General features: G+C 52.9%; 6 protein-coding genes across 9 annotated transcripts; 1 reads left to right on the top strand and 5 right to left on the bottom strand.

Annotated features, from left to right (window-relative positions):
* On the bottom strand, positions 1-4,284 carry PPTG_11815 (hypothetical protein). The gene is made up of 3 exons (XM_008906997.1): positions 3,717-4,284; positions 2,869-3,595; positions 1-2,788 (listed from the first exon to the last, which is right to left on the bottom strand). Exons 1-3 carry the CDS (start codon positions 4,100-4,102, stop codon positions 188-190), a joined length of 3,714 nt encoding a protein of 1,237 aa, XP_008905245.1. The 5' UTR covers positions 4,103-4,284; the 3' UTR covers positions 1-187.
* Positions 4,285-4,369: 85 nt separating this feature from the next.
* PPTG_11814 (hypothetical protein) lies at positions 4,370-7,335 on the bottom strand. The gene has a single exon (XM_008906996.1). It carries the CDS (start codon positions 7,280-7,282, stop codon positions 4,547-4,549), a length of 2,736 nt encoding a protein of 911 aa, XP_008905244.1. The 5' UTR covers positions 7,283-7,335; the 3' UTR covers positions 4,370-4,546.
* Positions 7,336-7,468: 133 nt separating this feature from the next.
* PPTG_11813 (hypothetical protein) lies at positions 7,469-10,152 on the top strand. The gene is made up of 3 exons (XM_008906995.1): positions 7,469-7,762; positions 7,822-8,314; positions 8,384-10,152. Exons 1-3 carry the CDS (start codon positions 7,565-7,567, stop codon positions 9,982-9,984), a joined length of 2,292 nt encoding a protein of 763 aa, XP_008905243.1. The 5' UTR covers positions 7,469-7,564; the 3' UTR covers positions 9,985-10,152.
* PPTG_11812 (hypothetical protein) lies at positions 9,775-16,980 on the bottom strand. 3 transcript variants are annotated; one of them, XM_008906994.1, is made up of 5 exons: positions 16,507-16,980; positions 15,496-16,302; positions 10,669-15,414; positions 10,516-10,605; positions 9,775-10,450 (listed from the first exon to the last, which is right to left on the bottom strand). In XM_008906994.1, exons 1-5 carry the CDS (start codon positions 16,774-16,776, stop codon positions 10,097-10,099), a joined length of 6,267 nt encoding a protein of 2,088 aa, XP_008905242.1. In that variant the 5' UTR covers positions 16,777-16,980; the 3' UTR covers positions 9,775-10,096. The 3 variants fall into 3 exon arrangements, with proteins under 3 accessions (XP_008905242.1, XP_008905241.1, XP_008905240.1); XM_008906993.1 differs by having other exon boundaries at positions 9,942-10,450; positions 15,496-16,353; XM_008906992.1 differs by having other exon boundaries at positions 10,097-10,450; positions 15,496-16,980.
* A 695-nt stretch (positions 16,981-17,675) lies between these two features.
* PPTG_11811 (hypothetical protein) lies at positions 17,676-19,708 on the bottom strand. The gene has a single exon (XM_008906991.1). The coding sequence runs from the start codon at positions 19,593-19,595 to the stop codon at positions 17,871-17,873; it is 1,725 nt and encodes a 574-aa protein (XP_008905239.1). The 5' UTR covers positions 19,596-19,708; the 3' UTR covers positions 17,676-17,870.
* A 158-nt stretch (positions 19,709-19,866) lies between these two features.
* Positions 19,867-21,366, bottom strand: PPTG_11810. 2 transcript variants are annotated; one of them, XM_008906989.1, is made up of 8 exons: positions 21,201-21,366; positions 21,055-21,088; positions 20,922-20,983; positions 20,633-20,859; positions 20,477-20,564; positions 20,354-20,410; positions 20,200-20,289; positions 19,867-20,123 (listed from the first exon to the last, which is right to left on the bottom strand). In XM_008906989.1, the coding sequence occupies exons 1-8, from the start codon at positions 21,276-21,278 to the stop codon at positions 20,010-20,012; spliced, it is 750 nt and encodes a 249-aa protein (XP_008905237.1). In that variant the 5' UTR covers positions 21,279-21,366; the 3' UTR covers positions 19,867-20,009. The 2 variants fall into 2 exon arrangements, with proteins under 2 accessions (XP_008905237.1, XP_008905238.1); XM_008906990.1 differs by lacking the exons at positions 21,055-21,088; positions 21,201-21,366 and having other exon boundaries at positions 20,922-21,045.
* Between the last annotated feature and the right edge of the window lie 26 nt (positions 21,367-21,392).

Below are 21,392 nucleotides of genomic sequence, written 5' to 3'. Positions count from 1 at the left end.
TTACAGTACGCAGTAGAAAATTAACCAGAAACCCGTGCTGACCCATTCAGAGTTCTTGTCATCCATGCATTACTTTGCGTCAAAAAGAAAAATGAGGCGATCCAACACGAAATTCAAAACCCAGTCAAGGCACTGGGCTCAACTGAGTGGCTAGTGGTCAGTCTTTCGTGTTCAAACCACGGTGTCTTTAGAGCTTGGGGCCAAGTCGGTCCAGCACAGATCGCTTCTTGGTTGTAGGTTCACCGGATCCCTTGCCTCCACGATCGTCGCTTTTCTTGCGAGGGGGTCTCTTACGGTCGTTACCGCCGCTTTTGCCTTCGCCCTCCACCTCAATCCGTCGCTTGTCATCATCACCACCACCTCCACCACCACCGCCACCACGACGGCGGCGGCCTCCACGAGAGCCACGCGAGGATCCGGACGTTGCGGTAACTACGCGTCCACTGCCGCCGCCATTCGAGCTTTTCGATCCCTTCTCGCCACGACGCTCCTTCTCAGCACTACGACGTCGTTTCCGGTCCCCACCTGCGGTATTATCGTCGCCTGCAGCATCACGGGCGCGCTTTCCTTCCCGTTCTTTGCGGTCACGAGGCCGGTCGCGCTCTTTGCGATCTTTTTCGTTAGTCTTCTCACGATCACGAGGTCGGTCTTTGTCCCGCGCACGGTCACGCTCCCGGTCGCGCTCCCGGTCACGATCACGCTCACGGCCGCGGTCTCGGTCTCGATCTCCGCCGCTACTGCGTTCCTTTGCACGCGATGAAGAGCTGCTGTCCTCCGCGCGTCGACGAGATGATTCTCGCGACGACCCACGCCGAGTCACCGATCGCGAACGTGAACGACTGCGGCGGCTACGAGAAGAAGACGCTCCTCTCTTCTCCGAAGTTGAGCCGCGGTCACGGTCGCGCTCACGGTCGCGGTCGCGGTCACGTCCACGGCTGGAGCGGCTGGGAGATCCATCGTGCTTACGAGAAGAGGAGCGACTGCCATTGCGTTTGTCTTCTTTCTTCTCACGATCGGTACGAGAACTCCTCTTGTCATCATCACGAGAACTCTTCCTGTCAACATCACGGGGACTCTTCTTATCATCACGAGAACTCTTCTTGTCATCACGAGAACTCCTCTTGTCATCGCGAGGACTCTTCTTGTCTTCATCCTTAGCCTTTTTGCCTGTCATGCTTTCATCGCTCTTCTTACGGTCCAGCTTAGCTGGGGTAGCAGGAGTTTCATTGTCGCTCTGCATGTCTTCATCCATCGGTTCAGCCAGAAAGTCAAGGTCAATGGCAGGCGCAGCGACCTGGTCCAGCTTGACGTCTTTAACGGTGCTTTCTTGTTTCTTCTCTTCTTCTTTGGGCTTTCTCTCTTTCTCACTAGAAGTTTTCGAGTCTTTGTCCAACTCCTTCTTCGAATCCTTCGAGTCTTTCGAGTCCTTGCTTGACTTCGCATCATCGCGGCCGCTTTTGTGCTCACGGTGATGGCGGCCACGGCTTGTACTACGGGACCGACACGATGATGAAGCCCGTGAGCTTGTGTGCTCACGAGTCTTCTTGTCTTGTCTAGAGCGCGAGTTGCTGCGGCTGCGCGATCTCCCGTGGGCTGGCTTGTGGCTACGACTACGACTGCGACTCCGACTGCGCTTACTGCGCTCTCGTTCTCGGTCGCCACTGCGTGAACCACGCGAGTCCTTGTCCTTGCCGTCCCGACGATCGCGTTCGCTTTTCCCATCACGGCCAGTAGAGCGGTCGCGTGCGCGTGAACGATCCCTATCGCGAGAAGTAGAGCGGTCGCGTCGCCGGTCATCGTCGCGTCCACGAGGTCCTCGTTCTCCATCATACCAGCGATCTCCACCGCCTCCGCGTCCTCCAAAAGGCATCGGGCCATCGAACCAGGGCGGGGGAGGGCCAAAGTAGTCTGGGTGTCCAGGAGGGGGCCCAAAGTACTCTGGGCCCGGTCCTCCAAAGTAGCCTGGAGGAGGCATTCCCCTGCCGCCTCGGCCACGGCCACCACGGCCGCCCTTACCTCGCCCGCCAGGGCCTGGGAACGGACCATCGAACCACGGCCCAGGCGGGCCATCAAACCAGGGGCCAGGTTGGCCACGCGGACCGTCAAACCAGGGCCCAGGCGGGCCATTAAAGCCCATTGGGGGGCCACGCGGGCCATCAGGGCCCCACGGCATTTGATGTCCAGGAGGACCTTGGCCATTTCCAGACGGCGCTCCTTGTGGGCCTACGCTGGGCGAAGTTTTCTCTGCGTTTTCGGTTGCTTGGCCACCATTAGAGGACGCGTCGCTTGTCTTCCGCGAAGGATCAGCAGCTTCGCCCGCTTTCGTTGCATCGCTCTCATTCTTAGGAAGTGGAGGCTGTTGTGCTGGCTGTGGAGGAGACGCCGACGCTGGCGTAGTAGACTTTTGCGGGGACGACGCTTCTTCATTCTCGTCGCCATCGCCGAAAATGTCGCCTCCAAACTCGTCTTCTTCCTCTTCCTCGCCGTCACCTTTCTTGCCTTTCTTGATCTCCAGCGTCGCATCTGCGCTGTCTCCTGAGCGACGTGTAGCTGAGCTGGCCGCCAATTCTGCTGCCTTCTGTTTGGCTAGTGCCTTCTCCTCCGCTTCCTTGACTAACTGCTCGCGCTCTTGTTGCTCTGTCCGCGCACGCCGCAGAAACTCGTCCACAGACGTCCGCAACACCTTGTTCGGCAGCAACTTCTCAGGCGACATGTTGCTCACGTTACACAGCGGACACGTAAGCTTGCGCTCGATCAGCGCGCTGCGTAGACATTCATCACACGCCGACTGCAACATAACACAACAAGTGAACCCACAGTTAGTCCCCATAACCATCGCAGCTAGCTGGAACTTGGACAACTCCTTACCTCTTGGCAGCACGGGATGAGCACGGCGTCGCTCATGAGCCGTCTGCAAAGGGGACATGCCAAGTGCTCGGGTGGATTCGAGATGAATTGATCCAAGGTGGCCGAGCCGCCCGACCGGGCCATTAATTTAGAGAAGTTTTTATTCTGCGGTTCTATCACAGCTAGCCCGCCCCACGGCGCGTTCACTACCGTTTTGCCCGCGCCTACGGGGATCTCGCTGGGATCGCTCACGGCCTTCATGAAAGACTTGGGAATGCCAGTTTTCTTTTTCACTCGGTGCTGATCAAATTCCGGATCCCCGTTCGTGGGGCAGTTCTGGATATAGTGGCCGGGCGTGCCGCATCGGTAGCACACGTAGTTGGGTGGCGGGTTGCCCAAAAGGTTCGGCGCGCCGGGGGCTCCAGGACCGGCGCCACGGCCGCCGCCTCTTCCATTCATCATTCCTCCTCGTCCGCCAAATTCTCCACCGCGGCCGCCACGGCCAAAGCCCCGGCCGCCGGCGCCACCTCCTCGTCCACCGGCTTCTCCACCTGGCCCATTGGCCGAGAAGTAGTTCATCACATGATTGGCGTTGCTGCCGCTGGACGCTGTCCATGTCTTATTGCCCAGTCTCGAGCCACGCATGTCTTCAGCTTGTTCGTGAATAGATTGTAGAGCAGCCAGCTCATCCTCCATCGTCTGGGCCCCTGCGGCCGAGTCTCCAGTATTCAACGAAAGTGTGGCCATTCTGTTTAGCACAAGAACGACACAAAGATACACCAAAGGCACCACAGTATCAGCAACAACGTCAGCCATTAAACAATATAGAATAAATAAAATAATCTAAATAAACTCTAAAGGCCACGTACGGCTGTGTGGGGGTGGTCCCGACCGGCAGCACGGGGGACGGGCCGGCCATGGGGGCGACGGGAGGCGACGCGTGGATGGCCGCAGCGGCCGCCGCGGCCGCAGCCACGGCCGCCTCCTGCTTCATTCTGGCCAGCAGGCCACTGCCTGGCTGCTGGCTGGGGATGCGTTTTACAGTCACACTGGTGTTCCGAGGTAGCTGCGTGTTCTCGTCGTCGTAGACCTTGCCGTTCTGCGCGTCCGTGATCACGAGGTCGAAGTCCAGGCCCTTGGCCAGCTTCTTCTTGTCTACGATGGCCTTCTTCAGGTCCAGCACGCGGATCACGGCACCTGGGAACGTCACCGTGTCGAACTCCTTGGCCGACTTGAATTTAAAGTGGATCGACATGTTTTCGAGCGTTTAAAAGGGTGGCCGAGAGCAAATAAGGAATGTGAGCGGCACTGCACTCGCTGATCTACGCGATGAGCCCAGTGTCGATGCTCAGATCGGCGTGGAAGACGCGCTGCAGCGACGAGAAGAACGCCCGCTTGACGCCGAATAAAGAGCGGGACGTGTCGCTTCTGGAGCTGGTTGGTCAATGAGAGGGGGCTTCAGCAACCCAAACAATTAGGTTGTGTAATTTTATAACATCTAAATTATAATATCTTATGTTTTCATCAAAAGATAAACTAAGCCTTGGTTAGTATTTTATATTTCGATAACTTGCAGGAATCACTATTCGGAATGCAATTGCTGCAAGATCTCTCATCGTGTGGTATACATAACTTCACGTGGCATGTAAAGCGTACAATGCACCACTTCAACGTGCAACATGGCAAGCTCGAATCTACTCTACTCTTCCTCCCAGAACGTTTTCTTGGCGATCGAGCGCTTCTTGGCCCACTCAGAAGGTTTCTCGTTCGAGTAACCATTGTGGTTGGGCTTGCCCTCTCGGTACTTGTGGTGCAGGGGCCAATCGAACTTGCGACGCAGTTCACGGAGCTTAGCCTTGAAATCCTCCGACATTGGGGCGAGTTTAGTCGGATGCGGGTGCAGATTTCCGCGGTTGAAGACGATCTCATATTCCTCCGAGCTCTTCTTCACTCGACCAGTAATAAGCACCTCCAGCTTCTGCTCGTAGCATTCTACTGTCTTCTCGCTGCTGGCGAGCTGCTTCAACGCCTTCCAGAGCAACTTGTACTCCCGACTGGCACTGTCGCGGACGAGAGTAAGTTGAGCCAGGAACTCGCCCATGGACGAAGCCCGCGCGGTCTTCAGCGCCCGACTCCATCTCTGCTCAGCCGCTTCATTGGCTCGACGCTCACGCAGTTCTCGCAAGAACTCGTCGTACTTCTTACGTAGCACCTGCATCGCCAATGCCTGGTACGTCGTGCTATCAAGGCTTTCGTCTAACGTATCGTTTAGTTCCCAATTGATCTTCCCATCCGATGCAGAGTCACGAACGATACGGTATCGAGCCGATCGTTTCTGAAGTAGCAGGAACTTCGGCAGCTCCTCGCTGCAATTTGGCCAAAGCTCCTGGAGAGTAGGCACCACCTGTGTGTCGTCTCCATACTTGTTCGGTGAGACGGTGACACAGCGGACGAGGTTGTTAGCGCAGCGTTCAAACGCACGGAAGAATGGAGTCTGTACGACAAATCTCTGTGTCCTGTTGGGATCGAACTTCCATACATCCTGGTCCAGTGCGTGCGGGTCGAACGCGTCTTCCACTACGCTCTCGTGCGTGTACCCGACCATGCTCTCCACCAATGCCAAGTATCTGGCCTCGTTATACCGGATAAACTTGTGTACACGTGTAGCCAACAGCTCCTTCAGCACTGCGAGGAGAGCCTCACCGTCATACTTGTCTTCAGTGCGACGAAGCAGTCGGAACAGCAGCTTCCCTATTGCTGCTTCCGGATCCACGGGCATCGTTGGTAGACGCTCCGTTCCGCCCATAACAAGTCGAATCGAGTGCACCAACTTGGTCACGAGTTCCCACTGGAAATCGCTCAAGGGTTCGTCGCGCTGCTCGATCAGAGCCATCAACGAAGCTGCCACTGTGCCCCGGAACATGTTCGGACAGAATAGACCTGCTGGTGCACCCGAGAGCAGACCCGTGAGGATATCAAGCACCTGAGTGCCTGAAGCTGCACGCACGAGAGCGCTGCCTAGTGCGTCATCAGGGTCAGCCACGAGCTGTGCGTAGTTGTAGTCTCGAGCTCTGATACTCAGTCCTCCTGTGGCTTCCTCGCTACCGATGAGTGTCAAAAAATCCTTAGCGGTGACCACGTCCGGGGAGATCTTGGAGATGACAGCCGACCACGCGTCCATAAAGTCAGGCTTACCGTTCTTCTCCGGTAGCTGCAGCACTGCGAGGTGAGCGAGGAACAGACTGGCTACTGTCTGCAGAACTGTCTTTGGGTCAAACACATCGTCGTCCTCCAGTGCGTCTTCCGTCGCCTCCTGTGTCGTAAGCAGTGTGATGGCACTCACCGACGCCTCCAGCTCACTTGTAGAGCTGATCTTTTGCTGTAGCACACCAGGTAGTGACGCTGCAGTGAGCTTCAAGTGACTCTGATGCTCCTCCGGCATCAACTCACGGATCTTCTCGACGAGTGAAGTGGCTCGATCCAGTGCGTCATTGTATCCGAGTTTACCGGTTAGACACTGCGCGATAGTGATCAACAGCTCCACTTGTTCTCTCAAACCTGAAGCTGCGATCGCACGCTTGGCGAAGCGATCACCGATCACAACGGTGGCGCGATCTAGGAAGGCGAAGAGCACATCGCGCATATCTCCAGCCACCGGGAGGTAGTTGTGCATGACATCGGCTTCACATGACGGTACAGTGAACTCCTCCAGGTCGTAGAAGATGAAGGTGTCGAGAGCCGCATCATTCACAGTATCTCCCTCTGTGAATGTTCCTCCGGCACAACGGTCGAACATCTTGGAGAGGATAACCATTAGACCGTTTGCGAGCTGCTGAGCTGCACGCACCTTCGGTTCGATGAGAACTCCGTCGAACTTCTTAGCAATGCAACCGTACATGCGGTGGTCGCTGTTCTTGATGTACTTGACGATATTCACAATGAGGTTGTTCTCGAAATGGGCCTGAACCAAGGCGAGCACGTTGAACATGTCCGAGTCCATGATCGAGTGCTTCTCTTTGAGGTAATTAATTTCATGCTGGGCCTCGCTCGTCGTGGTCTCAGCCAGGAGATGCGGACCCGCGTCGGTGATCAGGAAAGCGATAGTGGGCATGGAGTTGTCTAGTGTCAGTAGCTCAGCCAAAGCGGCCTTCTGGTTCTCGTCACCGTCACCTCCGTTGGCATCCACGATAGGAATCCCAGGCGGCGCACAGAGCTGGACCGACTTGATGAATTCAATGGCTTCGTCTCCCTCCGTGAAGCTGTGGTTCGTCACGTAGCAGCCCTTCGAACTCTCCGTGAACGTGATGATGGTGATCATGACGGCGTACTCTTCTTCGAACACCGAGGCCACGAGATGACGCACAGTCTCCTTCACACCAGCCAATTCACTGCTCATGGAGCCAGTGATGTCGAGCAGGAACACCAGGTTGATCATCGCTGATAAGTGGGTAGTTGGTTGAGATGCTACAAGCAAATTGGAGAATGAGCAAAGGTGGTAAAGCTGAAAATTGCGAGACGTTCACTCACAGCAATGCCAAAGACAACGATGGAAAAAAAAACATCTGAGCCTGAAGACAACAATATCGTGAGACCAGTCGAAATGGGTGCAACTCACTTGTGTGAGTGATGGTCAACTTCAACTTGTGCCAAAACTTTTGGGGTTTTGCAAAACCTCCGCAAAAATTTAGCTTTCCTTCCTCGCGAAAAAACCGCAAAAATGGTCGAGAATGCTCTTGTGGAGCGCACGTACCAGGCGCTCATGGGTGTGGTTCAAACTACTGCTGTTAGCCGCAAAGTGCTGATGAGACCTCCATTCACGTTCCTACACAAACTACTGGTCGAAACGCTTGGCGAATATGATATCTTCTCAGAGCAGCAACTCCAGTTTTCTGCTATGGTTACCAAGCAGGCAAAGGTACAAATTAGTGCTAGTTATGACAAAGGAGTGGAAATTTTGTTAATTCCTCACTGTAGGCTGCTTTCCTGACCCGAGCGATCGCGTTTGTGTCCTTCGCGATGAATGCAAAGCCCAATAGTCAACACATTTCGTGTCTTCTACTCGTCAGTCCTGTTCAAGTTCTTGCAGGTGTTAGTGTCCACGACACTCTTGAGTTTCTTCTCCAACTCTGTGAAGTTTGTCGGATGACCAATCGCGATATTAAAGAAGCTGCTGCTAGAGAAGTGCGGGAGAAAGGAGATGCACATTTGTACTCCTCCGGTGTAACATTTCGCAAAGGGCTCGTGCTCATTCAAGGCATCATCCGCAGTTTTCTTAAACGTCGAGTGCGGAAGGCTCCACGACTCAATACGACGCCAACCCATGGCAAGGAGCTATCAATGACTGAAGGTACTCGATTTCTCAAAGAGTTAGCCGACGGTCGAGTGTACAACGGTATCATCCGAAGTGTGCAGAAGAACATCTACGTTCTGGGATATGAGGAAGAGGCTGAGGCTCAAGACAAAGTCAGTAAGTACCCAAGTGTTGAGTATTTGGCTTTGATAAAACTAGTAAACAATCACTTGTCGTGTGTGTCAGATGGTATCGAGATGAAGATCATTCTGGAAGAGTCTCAGCGTCTCAGTGGAGCTCGTGAAGGACTTGGACGCAGAGAGCGTGAAGATGTTGATATCTCACTAACCGACCTACCCGACTTGACTGATAGCTCTCAAGCGCCCGGGGTGATGAAACGTGTTTCGTCTCGAGACTCTGGAGAAGCTCTGCTCGTTCCGAAAACGAGCAAGTTGAACATGTTGAAGCGGTCTCACACCCAAACACAGTTCAACACGGAAATGGGACTGTTTAGTGTTCCATCGAGTGATTCCATTCTAAGCACAAAATCCTCGAGTCGGGGTTCATTCACCGATGAAGCAAAGGTTAATCCAAGCGGTAACCAAGCAGAGTTGAGAGAACTTCGAAGACAAACTTCAAAAACCAATGACTGGCAGAACTCTCTTAAGAAAATCCTGGCTGAGGGTAGAGACAACTCTTCCCTCGGCCCCGAAGTCGACGGTGATACCAGATCGCAACTTGGGACGCCACAAAAGAACGCTTTAGACACTCAGGACCGAAGTACAGCTCACGTTCCCAGCCTCCCGAAGCTTGGTATCCCGGGTACCAAGCCATTAGCCCCGCTAATCAAGCGAGGGTCTAACGGTTCAAACCCTTCAACAGAGACCAAGTCCATACCAAAAGACCAGGTGCGTTCTTCTCCATCTCAAGCCAGTGTCGCCCCCCAAGCAGCACGCGCATCATTGCAACGAGGCAATACCTCGTCCAATCTTCAGCGTTCTGTTGCAGCTCCAGTCAATGCGAGTGTTCTCTCTCCGTCTCCTTCAGTGCCTGAAGGCGTGGTGGACTCTGCATTTGCTGGCACATACCAGACGACAGACCAGCGTACACAAGAGAAGCAAGCTCTGATCCGAGACATTGTCATGCGTATCGACAGTTACATGAAGCGCAAGCGACTGCGAGTGATCGATCTCTTCCGCTTCTGCGATGCTGACGGCAACGGCAGTATCTCACCCGAAGAAATGATCGAGACGCTCTCGCAGATGGAAATCCAACTCACACCCGATCAAGCACGCGCGTTCCTTCAGCATATCGACAAGGACGGCAATGGATCGATCGATGTCGACGAGTTTGAAGAGCTGGTCCGTGTCTCCCGTCGCAACGAAGCTCAACGTGAACAACTCAAGAAAGAGCTCAATGGTTCTCGAAAACAGTCAGATAATAAAACATCCCAGAGACACAACGGCGTCGTGAAAGCCAAGGCAAAGCAGGCCATTCTCGACGAGTTCAAAGCTGTACAGGAGCAAGACGGCGACGGGATGACTGCCAACCAGTTACGCTCACTCATCGCACGTCTGTCACTTCCTGGAATCAACGACGCCTTCATCAACTCACTCGTGGACCGGGTAGTCGAGATTGCTGGAGCTTCAACGGCGATTTCTCCTCCTACGAGCTCTCAATCACAGACTCGCAGCTCAAACAAAAGCACCATATCGTACCATCATCTTACCAAGGCACTGGACGAACTTGAGTGGACCAAGAAGTCCAACCGCTTTCTTGATCCGTCTTGGATCCGGCAATTTGACTCCCAACTTGAACGAGCTATCCGCGAGTACGAGCTGCTGTGATCTGACAACACAGAGTGAGTGCTACACAACGGTAAACCAGTCTGCTACATTATCATAGATGCCGTAAAAGTCAAGACTTGTAGGGTGGATCAAACTCGAAACCTCGTAATATCTAACTACGCTTCCGGTGCGTTCGGTGCTTCTGGCAGAACGCTTGCAACTGTCCCCCTTCTTTCATAAACATATCGTATGCGCCTTTGGTTTCACGACCACACAACGGATGGAAGTACGTTTCGCAGCCACCGCGCATGCAATTGATGCAGCCACCTTCCTTCTCGCACAAGGCACAAGTCGAGCCCTTGAGCTCCTCGACGGCAGTAGCCACGTGTTTTACTCCACTCATGCGCTCCACATCGGAAAATTGAACACCAGGGGCCCACAGAGCGCACACCACGTGGACCCACTTGCCCTCGACTGTTTTCTTGAAGGCACTCTTCTGGCGCTTTAGAGGACACAACTCACACGTCTGTAATACAAAAATGCAGTCAGAATCACGTTGAGGAGAGAGGAAACCATCAAAGCTAGACATACCGCATCGGCTGATGGCCCGTTCGGCTCGGTACAAAAGTCGCAGAACCACGGTTCGTCTCCTTCGGGCACTGATTCAATTCCATAACAGTACTGTGCACATTACAGCGTTAGAATTGGACACATTGGACTCACAAGAGGAAGCATAAAACATACCTGGTGAACGGCGACGGAGCACTTCTCGCACTGTACGATAGGATCGTCGAGGAAGCCTTGGTCACTGAAGCATACACGGCACCACATCTCTTCGTCCTCCTGGGGATCAACGATGTCCTTTACAGCTTTCCGGGACTTGCCCGTTCTTGCCTTCTTGCGCGGGCGACCCCGGGGCTTTTCAGGTTCTTCGTCTTCCTCGTACGCATCTTCTTCATCTTCCTCGTCCTCAGAGCCGCTCAAGTGTTCTTCCTCTTCATGCTCCTCTTCTTCCTCTTCCTCAGAACCGCTTAAGTGCTCTTCTCCGTCGTCCTCCTCTGCCTTCTGCCTTTGAACAGGTTGTTTGCTTCTTGCTGGAGTTGACGGCGCATCAGCATCGTCAGGAGATTTATCGAGCTTCTTCTGCACCTTATTGATTCTGCTCGACACCTTTACGACACCGAAATCCTCGGTACTGTTCGATCGCTTGAGTGAGATGTGAATACCACTCACGCCACGTCCACTAGGTGACGAGCCTCTCGAGCTCCTACCACCAGACGCTTGGCGGGCTGCTTTCTTGCGCTTGGGCAGATCAATTTCGTCCTCGCCAAGTTCTTCGTCGTCACTCTTGTAACTCTTATGCTCCTTGCTTCTGCCATTCGCCTTCGGTGTCCGCTTGCGACGAGCGCCTCCCTTCTTGGTTTTAGGAGGCTTCTCCTTCGGTCCGTCCAGGAACTCCAGATACATCAGCTGGTCCCCAACGTCTTGGCTACGTCGACGTCTGGGTCGCTCAATCACCTGGAGCCACTCAGTGGCGACTTCGCGGACGTTCACAACTCCCTTGATTACGCAACCAGTGACCTTCAGCTCAATCAGGATCGCCAGCACTTGATCCGCGTCAGCTAGAGACTTGCCTCGTTGCCGTTCCTTAACAACAGCCCGAGCCAGTTCACGTAACTGCGATAAGAACTCCTTGACGTCGTCTTGTGAGGCTGTCTTGAGCCAGCCTTCTTGGACCTTCGTCATGAGCACCTGCACTGGCTTCGGACCAAGGACCTTCTCCCAGAACTTTTCGTCATTGAAATCGATTGTCGTGTCAGCAGATTCGGATGTGAACGTTGCCTTGGAAAACGACAGAGCAGAGGCTTGAGAAGCAGTTGTAGGCTTCGCATCGCTGTCGCCGTCCGCGCTGTTGTCCTCGTCTCCTTCCGCGTTCTCGCCAGATTTCGTAGGGTCATATCGAATCGTACGACTAGTTTGCAGCAGGTGATCGATATCCAGCTCATTGATAGCACGATTCTCGGGATCCTGCTCATCCTCTTCGCCCATGATAGCGTACGCTCCGTACCTGATCATCATCTCGACCTTATCACGGTCTAGAGACATCAGCGACATCATATTGCCACTACTGTCATCTTCACCGTCGAACTCATTGCGTACTCCACCAGTCTCGAACACAGCGTGGTGCATTCCGAGCTTCTTCGAAGCGATCTCAAACATCTGCGCTTCGTACGTTTTCTTCGTCACTAATCGATAAATGTTTACTGATTGCGTTTGTCCGATACGGTGACAACGCGCAACAGCTTGCAGATCATTCTGAGGGTTCCAATCGCTGTCAAACAGGATCACAACCGAGGCCGCAATCAAGTTAATACCCACACCACCAGCGCGGGTGCTCAACAAGAACGCGAACGTATCCGATTGCGGGTTGTTGAATCGGTCAATCGCCGCTTGGCGGGAGTTCCCGCGAACAGAACCATCCAATCGTTCCATGCTGTAGCCTCGTAGCTGACACATGTCTTCGATGATATCCAACATGATCTTGAACTGCGAGAAGATCAGCACTTTCTTCTTTTCTTGGCGGAACTTCGTTAGCAGCTTATCCAGCAACACAGTCTTGCCGCTTGCTTGAATCAAGATCTTCATTCGCAGTTGTTCATCGAAACCCGCGCATTCCTTGTCTTCCACGCCGCGAATCAAGAACGGATGGTTGCAGCACTTGCGTAGTTCCATTTCAACGTTCACCAGATTGGCGACTGTACCTGTCGCGCCCATGTTCAAGAACTGACGGTTGCGCTCAAAGATAGCACGGTAATACTTCTTCTGCATGGTAGTAAGCTCCACATCAACGATGGTTTCTTCTTTCGGCGGGATACTCTTCTCCACATCCTCCTTCACACGACGCAACATGTACGGTCGCAACTGCTCGTGCAGCTGAGCAACCTGTTCAGCAGTATTCAGATCGCCAAATTCGTCGTAAAACTCTTGCTGGCTCGGGAACTTTTCAGGCTCAATAAAGTTGAGCAGACACCACAGCTCGAACACGCCATTCTGCAACGGCGTACCCGTCATGAGTAGACATGAATCCCATGTGAAGCCATGTAGCACCTGAAGTAGCTTGGCCTCACGGTTTTTCAGCTTGTGAGCTTCATCAATCACAATATACCGCCAATGAATGGGCTCGAGGAACTCGGCATCCATCATAAGCGTCTGGTAGGATGTAACCAACACGTTGAACTTGTAAATACCTCGTTTGCGATGAGCTTCACTCGCAAAGTGGAACTCTTGCTCTCGGATAAACGCGCGGATGTCGGATCCTCCTTCCGAATCGTGATACACAACACAGTTCATTGTCGTCCACGTCTCGATCTCTCGCTTCCAATTACCCAGTGTTGCAAGTGGAGCAACAACTAAGAACGGGCCTCGAATAAACTCGCGTTGACGCAAATGCTCGAGGATCGAAGTAGCTTGGACAGTCTTACCCAGACCCATTTCATCGGCGAGAATGCAATTGCGGCGGTTGTACCAACAGAACGTTAGCCAGTTGAGACCTTCAAGTTGGTAGGATCGCAGCGTATTCTGATTATTGTAGACAGGAGACTCTTGGTACTTTGCCCATGTGTTCGGCTCGGGACGAACATCGGAGTACGTTGCAGGGTGAGCGCCATTGATAATCGGAGGGTGGTTGAAACGATGGAAGGCGGCGATCTTACGGTCATCAGTGAGCTGGTCTTCCCACTCCCAAGTGCAGTCGACGTAGCTCATGTCGCGCCACTTCACCAGGTACTTGATACCCTTCTTCTTTGGCACCTTCGGTTCGTCTTCAGTATCACTGGCTTCTTTTTCAAGAAGATGAACGAGGTACGGGTTCGATTCCTCGGGCTCCTCGACCTCCTTGGCATTCAGAATACGGTCCACTTCGATGTACGAGTCACTGAAGTAGTTGCTGAGATCCTTCTCTTCGCCTACGACGACGGTCTCTCTTGCCTCCTCCACTAAGCGGCTGTTCTTCTGAAGATGCCGCTTCATGCGCTGGATAGCGTGCTGGCCGAATTCCTCGATCTCTCTGACAGAGAGCCAACTTACGTGCAGGTATGAAGTATCCTTCCACTTTATCAGGAACTCCATCGACACGTCCGTGTCCTTCGCGCTGCTCTTGTGGAAGCGCACACTCACGATTTTGTCGATTTGTGGGCCCTTCTGGGCTTCCTTTTGCTTGGGCTTTTCAGGTTTCTCTTCATCACTGAGCTCGAAGTCAAGCTTCTCTTCAACGTTATACTTCTTCTTCGCCTTGCCAAGATTACGTCCGGATCGTCGAGCCGGCTTCTCCTCCGTCAAAACCTTCGGCCCAGAGTAGTCATCGTCGGAATCACTTTCGTCCTCGTCCTCGTCGGAATACGCTTTCTTCTTTTTGCCACGTTTTTTCTTCTTGGCTGGCTTCGCAATAACAGTAGGAGCAAAGTTCTTCCTCTTATTCCTGTTCGCATTCGGCTGGATGTAGTTGTGGGCTGTCGTCTTCAGCGCACGACTCAAGATCTCGTTCGGGATGTTGCCACCAGTTGACGTAAACTTGAACACCATAATCTGAGCACGCAGCTGCTCTTTCTGTTCTGCCGAGAATGCAGCACGAAGAAGTGGTCTCCGGCGCTGGACCTGCTGCATGTTTGACATTGCAGCGGGGCCATTTCCACTTGCACTGGTGCCAGCAGGGTTCATGAACTGGACTGCTCCATTGCCGTAAGTTTGAAGGATGTACTGGTTGTACGCCCTTGCTGCTTCTTTCTCCGTAGAAAAGGTTCCAAGACGTCGAATACCACCGCCATCCACGTGCAACTCCGCTGCCCACCGGTTTGGTGAGATGTACCTGACGCCTAAGTGCCACATTCCAGCCGTGAATAATTGAGCGTTGTCCAAGCCAACAAGCGACATTTGCTGTCCCTTTCTGTATCCGTGGACATCTCGGCTCATGCTGCTCACAAGCCCATTACCGCCAGGCCGTCGGAAGCGCAACAAAACTGGACGGAGCGACTTGAGACGGGAAACCACGCGAGCAAAGTCTTCCTGGCTCTGAACCAGAAAGCCATCCACAGCAATCAAGTCATCGCCAACCGCAATCATGCCGCTCGCTTCAGCAGGTCCCATCAAGCCAGACTCGGGTCGACGAAAGCTTGTCACGGAAACTGAGCCCAAGCGAACACTCATATTCATGCACAAACCGATAGATCCCTTTTGAAGCAGGACCTCGTACTCATCGCCAGGGAATTGGTTCTTCCACCCGTGTGCTCTTGTGTTTTCAGCACCAATCGATGCTCGCAGAACATCAACAGCGAGCGCGCTAGCTTGCGCCGGAGTAGACGCATTTTTTGCATACGCGCCCAAGCGACTCAGCTTCGCGCGCTCCAGGGCATACGAATTGTCGTCCAAACGCTGCGGAACAAGGGATTTCGCTGGAAACGGCGCTGGGTTCAAGCCTGGATCGCCACCTCCTTGCTGCACGAATTAAAGCAGCATACAATACAAAGAATCAGTAACCAGAGCATAATACAATACCAATATAAACGTCGCACGTACGTTGGGTCCTGACGATGGGCTTCTGGTTGTAGCTGCCACTTGCTGTCCCATTTGCGGGTTCCAGTTCGGGTTGTTCTGGGTGTTTTGGCTGGCCATGGGAGCAGAGCTCGACTGGCCTTGCTCCATCATCGCAGGTCCAACGGGTGGGCCGTCCTGTGGTGTGGTGTAGAACGATGGCGCGTTGGTCTGGTGGTAGAACATTTGAGACTGCGATACAGCGTTGCTGCTTGTCGAGCTGGTGGCCCCAGCAGCGTCGTTCTGTGTATTACCGCTTGCGTTGTTCGGAGTATCTGCACTATTCGCTGCGTCTCCTTCCTGTTGTGGTTTCATAGCACGGGGATCTCCGTCCAGAGGGCGAATAGGCGTGGGAGACGGCGCCAGGAAGTTAGATGGAGCGAACGGGAACTGCATCTGACGGTTAGCGTTCTGCTGCGCCTCGGTGTCCACATTCAGCGACGACTTAACGTCCTCTGGTGGCGGATTTTCCGTCGTCGGATCCGCCTTAACGTCCTCCGATTGGGTCTCAGCTACGTCTCCATCTTGCTGTTCGATCTTCTGTGTGTCCTCCTCCTTCAACTGCTTTTCATCCTCCTGTTTCTCCAGCCCCACAGGCTCAGCCGGTTCAGCTTCAGCTGCCGTCTCCGGACCCGTCTCAGCTGGCGTCGATGACGTTGTCGGATCTGTCTCTGGCTTCTCCGTTACCGCATCAACTTCCTCCGATGTTGAAGCTGCAGTAGCTTCTTCTACCTTTTCGGCCTCACTGTCCTTTTCAGCTTCAATTTCGGTCTCTTCCGTCTGCTCAGTGGCCTGAGAAAGCTCCGTTGCTGCAATCTCGGTCTTTTCCGTCTGCTCAGTGGCCTGAGAAAGCTCCGTTGCTGCAATCTCGGTCTTTTCCGTCTGCTCAGTGGCCTCAGAAAGCTCCGTTGCTTCAATCTCGGTCTTTTCCGTCTCCTCAGTGGCCACAGAAAGCTCCATTGTTTCAATCTCGGTCTTTTCCGTCTCCTCAGTGGCCTCAGAAAGCTCCGTCGCTTCAATCTCGGTCTTTTCTGTCTCCTCAGTGGCCTCCGAAGGCTTCTCCATCGCTGCCTTCACCTCCGTGTCTTCAGTCTCGGGGGTCTCCTCGGTGGTCGTATCCTTTTCCTCTTCATTGACGGGCTCTTGATCTTCCTGGGTTGTCTCCGTTTCTTTACTGGGCTGCTCCTGAGTCTCTGACTCGGTCAGTGTGTCTTCCACGGCCTGTTGCGGCTCCTCCTCGCGCGGCACGGGCTCCACGTCCTCCATGGGGAGCCAAGAAGGGATCTGGTCGCTGTGTCTCACTTGTGGGACGCCTACGGGCGTCGGGCACTTGCTCTTACGTGGAGACGCGCCAGGATCTGGAGAGTGATTGCGCTCCTTTCCTTTGGCTTCTTCCGCTTCTCCGCATTTATGAGGCGGCTCGTGGCGGGCGGGGACGAAAAACCTCTTGATGTTTGTAAGCAAGCTATGGGGAGACTTGATTTTCACTATGACGTGAAAAACCTCAATCTTGATTGGGGCAGTTCTGTTGATCGCTCTGTCCGATAACAGATGTCCCAAAAGTCGTTATCGGGGCACCAGGTTATCATCGATATGCTTGCACTTGTTGCCAGCATCGTTGCTGGCCACACGATCAATGAACTGCTTGTTGTTAGCTTGGTTTAGCTTCCATTGATGCCTGTGAGGCCATCGGTGGGGGAGATTTTTGCGGGTCCGATGTTAAATGAATGTCACGCTGACCGACCCGACTTCGGACAGCAGCTCGGTCAAACATGTGCATGACCGCCCCCTTTCTACCTCGCCACGCTGCTGAAGGTGCTTGCTTGAAGCTCTGTATCCATCAAATCGCGACGTCGGACCAAAGACGAGGGCTCTGCGTAACGTTGAGGGACACCAACGTGATGGGAAGGGGCACGTTGTCTCGCCAACTTCCTCATCAAACTGAAGCCGCAATCTTCACGATCACGCCCAACGGGACAAAGAGCCTTTCGCATCGCCAACAAACGCGTCCGAACAAAGCGAAATGATTCGCTGGCAGTTTGGTGCATGTAACTTGTGTATCGAAACGATCACGTGTAGACAGACACGCACACCTGTTTGGGAGAGCGTTATCGAAGGCAAGAACGGTATACAACGTTACCATTACAGTCCGGGCAGACCATGTTTGGAACGGGAAACAATTGGATATAACACGGTTATGAGCATACCTTACAGGGCAATGCTTTCAACAATAGCAAGCCATTGTTTGAAATCAAATGTGTATTATTCGTTTAGATGCAGCTAGCGATGACACGATCTTTGCGGGCTAATGCTGAAGACATTGGTCGCTAGCGTCGTAGTAGTTCGAGCTTTACCGGAAATTAGTGAACGCCCGGGACGAGAAAGTTGGCGTTCGCATTGGCGCTTTCTCTGCGCCGCTTGGCTTCTGCTCCAACGCGAGTGAACTTGGTACACTCCGTTTTGTTCTGGCCTCGGTGCTTCTGCTTATCCCAGCGCGACATCAGGAAGTAGTTGCGGCAGCCAGTGCCACCTTCCCAGTGATGAGTGGTTGTTTTCTTGGACGCGACGTCGTTGCCGCATGAGCACACTTTGACCGAGCTCGACTGCTCTTTCGAGCACAAACCACAGATCATCCGGGTGGCAAGGATCCCCATGTTGGCTTTCGAGCAGTCACTCGAGTCGTGGCACACGTTACACGGGAACGCTTTACCGCAGCACTGGAACCGAAACCAGCGCAGCGAATGTCTGTAGTGATTGCAGGCTCCAAAACGAGGTAGTGGTTGGCCCAGGACGAAAGTCTCCTTGAATTTGTTGGGTCTCTGCTTGGCTTCCGGCTTTGTTGCAGAATCATCACGCTTTCGACTCGATCCTTCCAGTTGTCGAGCCAGGAAGCGTTTTGCCATTACAGCCAGCTTAGTGTGGCAAGAGAAGCAGACTTGCTCTGATCGCTGACTCGGCGCAACTCCCTCTAGTAGTGCTTCGTTTCCACATTCCAAGCAAGTGACTAACATGTTCGACGGCAGTACGTCAATAATGCTGCAGTTCTCAGTATCCAGATAAGCCAGGACATCACTCTGAGCATGGGCAAACACTGATCTGATCTGGATGTGGTGCAGCACGCTGCATCGAGGACACCATCGTTGGAACTTCGCTTCGTCCAGGCTCAAAGTGGCGTCAAACGTTAGCGGGCAGTTGGCGCATTGGAGCTGGCATACAAGTTGGTGGGCAACAAGTGTGCCGATCTCGTGGAGAAAGAGATCTTCGAGGCAGATCTGCGTTCCCGTCACTTCTGGTTCAGTTTCAACGGCGACACGCTGTTCTGGAGGAATAATCTGACTGTTGATAGGGTCTCTCTCGCTTGCAATCGACTCTGTTGCAATCTCCTCGGACGAATATACCGTAGTAGGGTCCACACCGCTCCGCACAAGTTCGCACAACTTCTTGAAGCGGTCGATACATTCGTTCAAGGATCGACCATCCACCTCGTTGGCTATACTGGTCCATCGATCAGTCATGTCCATCGACGCCGGGTATCTCTTCAATGCCAGATCGAGAGCACGCTGCTGTGCATCAGACCACTCGCTCGTGTCTTCATCCTTGATAGTTTCCGGTTCAGTGGATCCACCCAGCACCACCACGACTGCGCGGGGGTGTAGATAGGGCTCCAATGTGTCATCCTTCCTTTTAACGCCGCCATTCTTACTGTCATGGGAGAACTTGCACTTGTCGCCATTGCGACATTTGTTCCAAGCGAAATACTTGCATTTACGCGTCTTCTTCTTCTGTTCAGGCTCTACAGCGGGTGCTGGCTGCGTGGTCGATGAACCAGCGTCTTCTTCACAGCTCGTTTGCTTTGACTTTTTCGGTTTCTTTTCATGTAGAAACTTGCACTTCTCGCCGTCTCGGCACTTTGATCGCGCGAAATATCGGCAGAGCTGCTGTCTGCTCTTCCTCTTTGCGCTCTGTCCGCTCGAGGCCGTCTTGTTCTGTGAAAGTTGAGAAGTCATAGACTCCGCAATGAACAAGTCCACATGCTTAGCGTCCTCGCTGGTCGTCTCAATGTGCTTGTTATGCTCTAACGACATGATGCTCTGATGCTGTCGGTCACGTTGCTGGTCTTCTGTTGTGCTGTTTGCTGGTTGTGCTGTGAAAGGCAAAGTTGGAAATGATAGGATAACCTTTTGGTGAAGATTTCAAGCGTCAACCAAGACAAAATTGTGATGACCGGTCCGAGCGTTCTCAGAAAATTCGTTTTGGTGATCGACGAATATCATGTTTACCATACAGAAAATGCCAACTGTTTGTAAGTTACCCGTCCTAGCAAACATTCTTTTTGTAACATTCGAGCACAAAACATGACCTCACAAGACACAGATTTTATTTTGACACAACAATTGAGTAGTTTCCACAAGGAAAATGCTACTGCAATGAAAAATCAAATGTTATTTAGAGTGATCGCATCGCTGTTCTGCTGCTTCGGCTACACTCTCGCGAGTGGTTTACGCGTTCGACGAGACGCCATCCTTGTACTGGGGTTTGAGCTCGTAACAGCTCTTGTTAGGGCCCTTGCGGTGGTACACGCAGATCTCCTTGAGTACCTCCTTCAGCAACGACTGCAACACAAAACAAGATGCAAATTAAAGTATTAGCACGAATACGAGATCGACCAACGATCACACAGTAACGCACCTCAGGTTGACGGCAATGGTAATTGAGCTCCTTAAGCGGCCAGTACTCGCGCTCCTCGAAGTGGTGGAACACGAGGTTCTTCAGCTCATCCTACAAATGTAAAAGCAAGAACGTTAGTGAGAGGATTCTGAATGTGCTCCAAACTAACGCGTACCTTGCTCATCTTAATCTTCTTATCCGATTTATCCATAAGCTTCGAGTCAGCGTCATCCTGCAATAACAAAGGCAACAATGAGGACCTAAACAGAATTGACGCAAAATGCGTAAAGGAACGCACCTCCTCGGCCTCAGCATCAGGCTTCTCAATGGTGAACTGGATCCTAGCTTTCTTCACGCGAGGTAGGTCTTCCAGTGGCTGCACAATCCTGTACAACGATCAACGCCAATTAGTTCACTCCCGAAGTCTTCTTCGGTGCGTCGGTACACTTCGTACCTCGTCTTGACCATCGACTTGATCAGACGTTGCTTGCACATTTTGCTGTATTGGTCGTTGCGCTGAGCCATCACAGAGCAGCTGTTCTTCACTGTGCCTTCAATGGCCATACGACCAGAGCCATCCAGCGAGAAAACCTTCAGCTTCAACGGTGTCTCGCTGATCTCCACACGGTACTCCGTCGGAATGTCGTCCTCCAGAGTGCTAGGATTCACCGTTAGCATGCCCTATTGAGCCAATATCACTAGTTAGGTCAGCCAGTAACCAGCACAGCGCTCTGTATCTGTACCTTGCGACGACCCAGTACGCTCTTCTTCTCCAGCTTAATAGAGCCCAACATCAGCTCACTCTCTGCATTGCATGCAAACCGCGATGTAAGCGCTGATAGCACTCGTATTAATGACAAAAAAAGCTTTTAAAACCTTGCACGCTCTTCCACGACGCACCGAGGGCAGTCTAATCCACAGAAGCAGCAGTAAATCGTCAGTTTAACGCCGACAAACGACCAAAAAGGGGAATAAAAAGCAACTCGTAGCGAGAACAGACACCGGAGAAGACAACACCGTACCGGAATCTTAGCGAGGTACACCTCGCGGTCCTCCAGCTCGAGATGTAGCGGCTCCACCTGTTCCTCGGGCTCAGCCATGTTGGGTTAATCGGATTATAAACTGCCAAAACCGATAAGTTAAAATCCTCTCAAACCCGATAAGCATTCTAACGGGATTAAGCACGCATCAGATGTGTCAATTTGTGATCTAGC

This window comes from Phytophthora parasitica, assembly GCF_000247585.1.
Source record: "Phytophthora parasitica INRA-310 unplaced genomic scaffold supercont2.25, whole genome shotgun sequence".
NCBI classification, from domain to species: domain Eukaryota; phylum Oomycota; class Peronosporomycetes; order Peronosporales; family Peronosporaceae; genus Phytophthora; species Phytophthora nicotianae.
Note: the sequence above shows the minus strand (reverse complement) of the source record. Positions and strands in the feature narration are given on the sequence as shown.

Excerpts from the sequence above, each read along its gene's own strand:
- PPTG_11813 (XM_008906995.1), top strand. The coding sequence starts at position 7,565 with ATGGTCGAGAATGCTCTTGTGGAGCGCACGTACCAGGCGCTCATGGGT. Across the intron at positions 7,763-7,821 it reads TGGTTACCAAGCAGGCAAAG|GCTGCTTTCCTGACCCGAGC; the intron begins GTACAAATTAGT and ends TCCTCACTGTAG. Across the intron at positions 8,315-8,383 it reads TGAGGCTCAAGACAAAGTCA|ATGGTATCGAGATGAAGATC; the intron begins GTAAGTACCCAA and ends CGTGTGTGTCAG.
- PPTG_11812 (XM_008906992.1), bottom strand. The coding sequence starts at position 16,776 with ATGGAGGACGTGGAGCCCGTGCCGCGCGAGGAGGAGCCGCAACAGGCC. Across the intron at positions 15,415-15,495 it reads GCCCATCGTCAGGACCCAAC|CAAGGAGGTGGCGATCCAGG; the intron begins GTACGTGCGACG and ends TAATTCGTGCAG. Across the intron at positions 10,451-10,515 it reads ACGGGCCATCAGCCGATGCG|ACGTGTGAGTTGTGTCCTCT; the intron begins GTATGTCTAGCT and ends TTTGTATTACAG.
- PPTG_11814 (XM_008906996.1), bottom strand. The coding sequence starts at position 7,282 with ATGATCAACCTGGTGTTCCTGCTCGACATCACTGGCTCCATGAGCAGT.
- PPTG_11810 (XM_008906989.1), bottom strand. The coding sequence starts at position 21,278 with ATGGCTGAGCCCGAGGAACAGGTGGAGCCGCTACATCTCGAGCTGGAG. Across the intron at positions 21,089-21,200 it reads TGTACCTCGCTAAGATTCCG|ACTGCCCTCGGTGCGTCGTG; the intron begins GTACGGTGTTGT and ends TCTGTGGATTAG. Across the intron at positions 20,290-20,353 it reads AGAAGATTAAGATGAGCAAG|GATGAGCTGAAGAACCTCGT; the intron begins GTACGCGTTAGT and ends TTACATTTGTAG.
- PPTG_11815 (XM_008906997.1), bottom strand. The coding sequence starts at position 4,102 with ATGTCGATCCACTTTAAATTCAAGTCGGCCAAGGAGTTCGACACGGTG. Across the intron at positions 3,596-3,716 it reads GGGACCACCCCCACACAGCC|AATGGCCACACTTTCGTTGA; the intron begins GTACGTGGCCTT and ends TGTGCTAAACAG. Across the intron at positions 2,789-2,868 it reads TCATCCCGTGCTGCCAAGAG|TCGGCGTGTGATGAATGTCT; the intron begins GTAAGGAGTTGT and ends GTTATGTTGCAG.
- PPTG_11811 (XM_008906991.1), bottom strand. The coding sequence starts at position 19,595 with ATGTCGTTAGAGCATAACAAGCACATTGAGACGACCAGCGAGGACGCT.